The 9,152-nt window shown below is 53.4% G+C and overlaps 1 protein-coding gene across 1 annotated transcript; it reads right to left on the bottom strand.

Annotated features, from left to right (window-relative positions):
• Positions 1-261: 261 nt before the first annotated feature.
• On the bottom strand, positions 262-8,792 carry UBIAD1 (UbiA prenyltransferase domain containing 1). The gene is made up of 2 exons (XM_044237145.1): positions 7,977-8,792; positions 262-2,712 (listed from the first exon to the last, which is right to left on the bottom strand). Exons 1-2 carry the CDS (start codon positions 8,500-8,502, stop codon positions 2,225-2,227), a joined length of 1,014 nt encoding a protein of 337 aa, XP_044093080.1. The 5' UTR covers positions 8,503-8,792; the 3' UTR covers positions 262-2,224.
• Between the last annotated feature and the right edge of the window lie 360 nt (positions 8,793-9,152).

Here is a 9,152-nt window from a genome sequence, read left to right as displayed (position 1 = left end):
CACAGGGACCCTATCAAGAAAAAAGAAAAATGAAAGTAGCCAAGGACAGGGGGAGTGAGGTTACTCTGGCCTGGCTGCCTCTAAGCAGTCCCTCGGGTCTCTCCTAAAGGCTCATCAAGTCTGGTCAAACCTCCCCCTCCCCAGATTCATCGCCAAAGACCCGGTAGCCCCTCCCCCCACCGAATGTCCCAGCATTCCTGCGCTGGTCTGAGATTGACGAGTCCGAGTGCACAGTGAGACAAGAAGGAGGGAGAAAGCAAAGACAACTGATAAACACTGTTTTTATTCCCAAGTCTAAAGAAGACCTTTGTTGAATCAGGAGATATAATACAAATCATGGTGGCCTGCATATAAAATCTGGCACTAAATTGGGCCTTTTAGAAACATTTATATATAAAAATATGCATTAAAATCTGTACTACAACACAGTGCAGAGGCTCATCAACAGCTCCCGACATTGAGTGCTTCCGAAGGAGGGTCTGGTCTGGGGATGCAGGGAACTCCGGTCTTAGAGTCGCAGGAGGGAGACTTGAGTGAGAATGGCCTGCTCTTAACAGGGGCCACAAGAGCCTGGCATTGAAGGCAGGACCCCCCTGAGCACAATGCCATGGGCCCGGTGTGAAAGAAAAACGGTGCTGAGAAGAATGGCTGGAGGGGAGGGCCATGCTTCCTCCTCTTGCTACTGGGCTCTGACCACCACCGGAGGATTCTGGAGCTCTGTAGACAAAACACCCTAACGTTGGGGGAAGGCCTGCAATTTCCAAGGAAACTGACCAATTCTAACTCCAGGAGCCAAATCATCATTAGCCTGATTTGAACGGGTAAGAACCAGTTCTTGTCTTTTACGGTGGCCGAGACCATGAGATGCCACTCAGAAAGGCTATTATCACAACAGAAAGTATAATGCTGATGCGCTCAATCTATTTCAGTCTTGGACCAAATACAATCAAGCCACTCTCGCCCAGAAATTGTACTTTGCGGGCAGGGAGGTGAGAGGCAGCTCCGATCAGCACTGGAATTCCCCCATTCGGGGAGCAAACGATCTTTGCACAAGGCAACGGAAGCCTCTGGGAGAAACGGGGTCCGTACTGCACGTCTGTCTTCATGAGCGAGACATAGCGCCCTCCCTGGCAGGGCCCACCATCTGGCTGAACAGGGTCAGGACTGTGTCTGTCGGCTTATTCGTTCAGGGATAAGCGACATCCCTGGTCTGCTCAGCCTGTGGCTCGGTGGAAAATGACAACTGTCCCCAACTCAGCTGCTACACTGCTACCCAAATAGTGAGGCTCCATGGCTGGGAGATGTACAAATGGGAACCTGACAGAAACGGAGGGTGGGCACAAGGGAGCGGGAGGCCAGGTGATGGGTTGGGGGAGAAGCCAGCCCCGGGGGCTTTAAGGAGTACACGATCCCTAGGATTTCAGGGCTCCTCATAGTTAATGAAAGGGCTGGAGTCCTTCCTGTCATCCCAGTAGATTCTACAAAGGGAACACAGCAGCCCTACTGGTTTCTATCCAAAAGCGGAATGACTTTCTCAGCAGCCCCCAGGGTGGGGGTGGTTCCCTTCCCCAGCCCCCAGGGTCCCGACTGGCTGGCCGCAGGCTGATCTGCTGCTTCTCCACTGGCCCATAAGGGAAGGGAGAGATGAGGGGCCAGAGGGTCCAAATCACGATGCGGCAAAAAGCCTGTGCCACGGCAGGCTGTTAATGAGGGACTTTCCGAAGCAGTGTATTTCAGGCCCCAAGCGTTCAAGGTAAGACACAGATGCACCCCGGGGCACCAGGCCCTGGCACCGATTGCGGGCACATCCTGGGAGACCCAGCAACCAGAACGACACTTCCGGCGGGTGGCGGTGCGAGTGGGAGCCTCAGTGACTCTGGCTCTTCCAGGACCAGAGGCCACGCCAGCAGCTCCTGCACAGTCTCGGGGCCTTTTCATCGGCTTTAAAGTGACCTAACAGCACCCCCTAGTGGAAATCGTCAATAAAACAAGGACCACGCACCCCGTTCACCTTCTCACACTAGTAGTGGTTTCAAGACTCACCATAAAATAGAGTGACACAAAAACAAAACCTTATCTTTAGAAAGAAAATAATAAAAAAGGTGGGAGTTCAGAAGGCAACTTCAGGCCCCTCACTACAAACCACCCGCCCTCTTCAGATTCTCTGCCTTCCACAGAAACATTCCGAGACCGGGGGGAAAGGGAGGGGAAGCGCCGGGTCCCCTTACAGTTTGGGCAGACTGCCCACGGGGGCCAGAATGATGCCGAAGACATAGAAGAGCCCCAGCAGGAGGTTGAGTTTGGCAGTCCTCTGGGGCAGTTTGTTGAAAGTCTGGCTTCGGAACTGTCTCTCCAGGGAGAAGGCCATGGGGATGGTGAGGAGGGGGAGGGCCAGGCTGATGCTGCAGTGTGTGGCCAGGATGCTGAAGATCAGGTAGGGCAGGAAGAGCAGCGTGTTGTAGAGCATGTAGGAGAGCGTGGGGCCGATGAGGATGGCCAGCGTGACGATGCCGGCCTCCCTGTCCGACTCCATGTCCCTGGTGTTGTTGGAATGGAGAATGGCCTCGGTGCTGAGGGCGAGAGGGATGGCGTAGACCAGTGGGAAGACCGCCAGGGACCCCACCTGGACGGCGTAGGCGAACATCACAGCCAGCGGGCCAAAAGTGATGAGGATGACGAGGTCTCCCAGAGCCACGTACTTGAATCCGATTCCTACGGCCAGAAAACCCAGAGAGTTGGTATGAGATCGAGGGCTGGAAACCGAGGGGCCGTTCATCGGCTGGGAGCAGTGAGTTCTCGGATGGGAAGAACGGCCAGTCAGGGAGCTCCCTGCCCTCTGGTTTTGTCTCCGTGACACAGAGGGGCAGAGAACACTCGTCTGTCAGCACCCACTTAGGCTTCACAGTCAAGTTTTCCTACTGTCGCCAGCGAAGCCTGTAACAAAGAGCAGTGGGCGCCCACTGCACACGGGGTCTAACCGGAGAGCCCGTGAAGGCTCTGAGAGGCCTCACAATCTGGGTCTTTGGCTTCTTCCCTTCACCAACCCCTGCAAGACATGGCTTCTGTCGGTCAGTCCCTCACAGGACACCCAGCCCAGTCTCTCACTTTGCTGCCTCCCTCTTCACAGCCTCTGTGGGGCTCTGGTTGGGAAAGCCCTGCTCGGGGAAACTTCAGGGCACCCAAACTCCACATAAAGAAACTTCCACCCACGTGACGAGTAACAGCTCAGATGACAAAGTTACAGCGCAGCTGCCCCTCTCTGGTTCCCTTGAATTACAGCTAAATCAGCCCGAACTCCAACCCACCTCAAATGCCATCTAAACCACTTCATTCCGACCTGCCCAGTTCTCTCCAAAGATGCCACACTCCATCGGATCTCACTCCATCCATGAATTCTGAGTCCTCGTCACCCTATATAGGGGACACTGCGACACCCACTCTCAGGACCTCCCCTCCCTGGCCGTCCCCCGATCTCCACGGGCAGCCGGAGGGGGCCTTCGAAAACACTCATCGGACTGTGCCCCTCCCCCAACATACACCTGAAAACCCTCAGCACAGGTTGTCCTCGGATCTTTCACCCGCTTGCCTCTGGGGCTGCCCTGCCTAGAGCTCCTCTCTGCCTCGCTTACATTTCTGTCAGTTCCTCAGGGCCTTCGGACACCCCACCCCACCTCTGCCTGGCTAACTCCTCCTCACCCTTCAGACGTTAAAGCCCATCCCTCCAGGCAGCCTTCCCTCATCCCGTGAGCCACATCCAGTCCCTTGCAATACACATGCTCCCAGGGGACCCAGATTTCCAGCTTTGTAAAATTCATCACACTTCTAATGACTCTGTCTCCATCCTTCCCTCAAACCCAGAGGGCAGGGCCTTGGGTCTGGTTTGTTCACAGCTCGTTCCCCAGTGCGTGGCACCAAGGCTGAACCGAACCCAGAGCTACAGTAACAAGCACCCAGAGTCTGGGGCCCAGGTGAAGAAGAAGGTCTCACTCAGAGTGAGGCAGCACGGGGCGGCTGAGAGGTGGGCCCGGCACAGACCGCTACGGAAGTCTGGGAGACCTCCGGGTCTAACCAAGCTTCCAACTCATGGCCTCAGGATCAGGAGACAAAGAACAGTACTGGGTCACCAACTGCACTTGAACCCGCCTAGAATGGTAAGGGAATACGGTCTGCAGAGGATGGAAAGTGAGAGCAGCCAGAGAACGGGATTCGGCTCAAGATTCCCTTCACACGAGTAGTTGGGGTTCCGGTTGTTGTTTCTTTTCCAGCTTGATTGAAAGATAAGTGACACGCAACACTGGGCACGTTCATACACCGCACGATGACTCCCACCTGATCGCATTCCGCACGGTAACCACCATCTGATCACATAACGCACGATGACTACCACCAGGGCATCAGCCCACCCCTCTGTTTAGTCGAGGTGCTTTGGTGCTCAAGGGCCCACCCTTGGTTCTTTAGAATGAAGCGTCCCCAGGGAAGAGTCACCGCCACGGCCTCCGGAAGCCACCAACACTCAGCGAAGTCCTTCCGCACTCCTCAAGCAGCGCGGTGACAAATGATTTGGTTGTCTGAGGACACGCCCTCCAGGAGGAAGCTGCTCGAGCAGAACCCTGGCTCCCGCTGTAAATTAGTAAATCGATGTCTCCTGCGGTACCTCACACATTGAGGGAACAACCCCCGCCCAGGGAAGGTGCCGGGCAGGGATACTCCCAGTGGGGACCCGGCAGGTTTCTCCTCCAGCTGCCCGTTCCTCTTTTGCTGACATTCCGAGCTCTCCCAGCAGACACTGGGAGCTGTCACTACGGAAGAGAACACAAGAGCGCTCTTGCCTTGACATCTGGCTAGATTACCCATCTGGCTGGATCTCACAGATCAGCCGGCAAAAAATGATGTGAGCAAAGCAAGGACACACCCCCACCCTGAGCAGGTCCTGCACAGAAACCAACCACAAGCCCACTGCAGGGCTGAGAAAGGTCTGGTAACCTCCTGGAAGTTATCTGACAGGAGAAAATGATAGAGCCCTCGGGGAGGAAAGCTGCTTCCGGAGTATGGCCCAGGGCTCACAGGCTCCACCTGCTTCAAAATGTGGCCCACCTCTCCTTTGGGGCATTCCCACCCCTCCCAACACCACTTTCCAAATGAGCCAACACAGTGAAGGCCTGGGCAAGTTCTCGGCACAGCGGCCAGCATGAATTCGTTAAAATATAAACCAGAATGTTGCCTGGAACTCTTACACGTTGCTGGTGGGAACACAGAACTAGTACAACCACTTCAGAAAACACGCTGGCAGCTTCCCATCAAGTTAAAACATTCATCTACCGTCTGACCCAGCGCTTCCACTCCCAGCTTTCGCCCCCGAATGATGAAAACAAATACCCACAGAAAGACTTCGCCGGGAGTGTTCAGGCATAATAGACAAAATACGGAAACAATCCAAATGTCGCCGGACAGGAGAAAGGATAAGCAAATTGTGGTTCTGTCCGCACAGTGGATCCTATTCAGCAATAAAAAGGGACTACTGACGCCCATCACAACCCGATGAGATCTCAAACTACCATGCGGAGCGAAGAAACCAGGCACAGGAATTCAAATGGAACGATTCCATTTACGTAACATTCCAGACCAGACAAAACAATCTTTGTGAAAGAAACCAAACAGGGTGGCCTCTGGATAGGGGCAGGGAGAGTGGGAATTGACGGGGAAGGAAGCTGTGATGGAAATGTGAGGGTGATGGAAATGTTCTGTATCAGGACAAAGTGTGGGCTTTACGACTGTGTGCCTCTGCTGCAATTGATCGAACTCTAACACTTCAGATCTGTGCATTTCCCCATAGCCAATTCTATCAATAAAGGTCAATGTTTAACCCATAAATCACATTATGTCATGACTCTGCTTGATGCATTTCAGTGTCTCCCCATTTGTTCATTCAATGAATATTAAATAGTAACCACATGCCAGGCAGTGTTCTGGGCACCCTGGCTTCAGCAAAGAACGGAGACCCAAATCCCTAATCCAGGGAACTTCTAGTCTAAGTGGGAAGACAATGAACAAAGTCAGTACTTTAGATAGTGCATTAGAAGTAGTCTGTGCTACGAAGGAAAATAAAGCAGAAAAGAGCAACAGGGAAAGTATTGTGGGGGAAAACTCAGCGTGTGTGTGTGTGTGTGCACACGCGCAATTTTATTTTATTTTCAGCTGCTGCAAAAAAACTTTATTGTTTTGTAATTTTAAATAGCGTAGAAAGCAAGGCCTCACAAAACAGCTGGCAAGTGAGCAAATTGGTGGAGGAGGTTAGAAAGTGAATCAGGCAGAGAGAAGGAGGAAGGGCTTTCCAAGCCAAAGGAAAGCATCTACAAAGGACCTGGGGCAGCAGCATGCCCTGACTGTTCCAGAAACAGCCAGGGGGCAGCGTGGCTGGCAACAAACTGTGTTTGCCTTCAAAATATATGCAGGGGGCACCTGGGTGCTCAGTGGGTTAAAAGGCTCTTCCTTTGGCTCAGGTCATAATCCCAGGGTGCTGGGATCGAGCCCCGCATTGGGCTCTCTGCTCCTCGGAGAGCCTGCTTCCTCCTCTCTCTCTGCCTGCCTCTCTGCCTACTTGTGTTCTCTGTCTGTCAAATAAATAAATAAAATATTATATATGTCTATATATATTCAGAATCTGACACCCTCTTCTCTACCACCACCACCCTGACGCAGGCCGCCAAACTTCTCTTGCCTGGATTGTTCGCAGCCTCCTCGTCTTCCTGCTTCAGTCCTTGCCCACCCTCCTTTATCCATTCTTTGAAAACCTTAAGACCCACGTAATCTTTGTGTTTCTCTGCCCTTCCCCCACATACTTTCCTTGCTTTACCTCCTTGTATTTACTCTCTCTCTCTCACTCACATAATGGACTCACGCTGTTCCTCAATTTTTTGAGGAACACTCCTGCCTTAAGGCCTTTGGCAACTACCACTCTGAGATTTCAAACACCCTTCCTCTAGATACATGCTTAGCCAACCTCCTTCTATCTTTGCTTATATTACCTTTTTGAGGAGGCCTACCTTGATCAAACTGCTTCAAACAGCTAGGTCCTCCTTCCTTGCTCTAGTTATTTCATTTATTAAGATGTTATTCATTTGTCAGAGAGAGAGCACAAGCAGGCAGAGCGGCAGGCAGAGGCAGAGAGAGAAACAGACTTCCCGCAGAGCAAGGAGCCCAATGCGGAACTTGATCCCAGGACCTTAGGATTATGACCTGCGCCGAAAGCAGCCTCTTAACGGACTGAGCCACCCAGGCGTCCCCTTGCTCTTTTATTTTTTCGTTATAAGCACTAATCACGTTTTTATATACTATCATCAGGGTCCCAATACATCCGGGCTTAGCAGGAACTCTCCTGATTTCCACACCTAAAGTCCAGCGTCCTGGGAGCCGTCTTAAGTCCTGAGCACACCAGGACATTGGTGATCCTGAAGAGAATTTACTAGTTTGACTTTCTATCTCTCCTCAAGATCTACAAAATAACTCCCCCAAGAGCCCCTGCTCAGGATCTGTGACTGTTGGGTTCACACAGAACAGTGCCTGGCACATAACAGGTGCTCAAAAACACCTGTCCATCACTACCTTAATAAGCTTGTTGCAAGCAGTCACACAGCAAACTTGCTGAAAGTAATTAGCTGTGTGATGTTGAGCTCTTCAAATGTAATTCCACTGGAATATGAAACGGTGGTGTTATAGGATATGACCACAAAAAGAAACTAGATGGAAAAATTCCCATATATGTGATTTCCATATATGGACTAACATCCATAAACCAAGCCAGGATCTTCCCAGCTCGCTAGGGTTCTCCAAAAATCCACATGACCCACACATTGTAGATTTCACGTAAATGGCCTAACTCAAAAAAGAGCCTTTGACACCTCTTCTCCAACCCTCTTAACTCCTATGCGAAGCAGAAGTTTCTAGTACATGCAGCCAGGAAACAGGCCAACTCTTACCTCCTGTGTAGAGAAAGGAGCCAGACAGGCCTCCAAAGTAGATGAGAGCCAAGTGCTCCAGTTTCAAAGGAGACAGGTAGTAGAGACAAGCGGCACAGACACAGCCCAAAGTGTAGAGGAAGACTCCAAACCGGACAACATCCTGGGGCTCCAAGATTCGGTCCACCAGGGTCCTGTCATCACTCTTTTTGTGGTCAATGCCCTTGGAAAAGTCATAGTAAGTGTTGACCAGATTGCCAGCCCCGTGCACGGCCAGCACAGCCACGGCACAACCCACCAGCAGCCTGGGATCCAGGACGCCCTGGGATCTGTAGGCTAGGGCACTGCCCAGGGCCACCGGCGTGAGTGAAGCACTGAAGCTCCAGGGCCGCAGGGCCAGCACGTAGGAAGCGCACTTCTGCCTCCAGGAGCGTTGGGGAAGCCTGTCCTCCTCCGGGCAGTCGTTCCCCAGCAGGTCCCTGTCCCCGGACTTGGCCGTCTCTCCCGCCTGTATGTTAATCTCCCCTGGGACCTGTGAGGCCGCCATGGACTTCAGCTACACGTGGCTGAAGTCAAAGTTAACAGTGAACACCCGCGAAGAGCCACGGGGCGGGGCGGCCAGACCTGACCTTCCTTCGGTTCCGCCCCGGGGCCGGGCTGGGGAGGCGGCGGGCCCCGGGGGTATAACACCGAGCGGACCTGGCAGCCCACGAGGCCCGGCGGCACCGCCCAGACCTGCTGTCACCCGGGCGAAGCCTGTCTCTCGACCTCGCTAAGGCCCGGGCTAGAGCCCGAGGACGAGCTGCTGCCACCAGCCCCAAGGTACTGGGGCCGCCATCTTGTGCGCCCGCCTCCGGAGGCCCGCCCGGAAACAGGGGCCGACGCGCGGACCGGACCGAGGCGGGGGCGGGGCCTGGGGCTTGGGGGCGGGCTGGGGGGGCGGGCTTGGGGGCGGGGGGCGGGGCTGACGGAAACCTAGCGGTCCACCCCTTCGCTCACGGAGTATCCGAGCCTGGCAGCTGCCCCCAGACCCGAGGCATCACTTAATACTACAAGGACGACCCCGATTGCGTGTCGCTTTACGACTTACCTAGAGCTTCCACTCAACAAAATAGGACTCATTCATTTTTTTCATTCAACAAGCATTTACTGAGCACCTACTATATCGTATGCGGCAGTGAAAAAATGGACACGAAT

The sequence above is a fragment of the Neovison vison genome, chromosome 2 (genome assembly GCF_020171115.1).
Source record: "Neovison vison isolate M4711 chromosome 2, ASM_NN_V1, whole genome shotgun sequence".
In the NCBI taxonomy this organism is placed as follows: domain Eukaryota; kingdom Metazoa; phylum Chordata; class Mammalia; order Carnivora; family Mustelidae; genus Neogale; species Neogale vison.
Note: the sequence above shows the minus strand (reverse complement) of the source record. Positions and strands in the feature narration are given on the sequence as shown.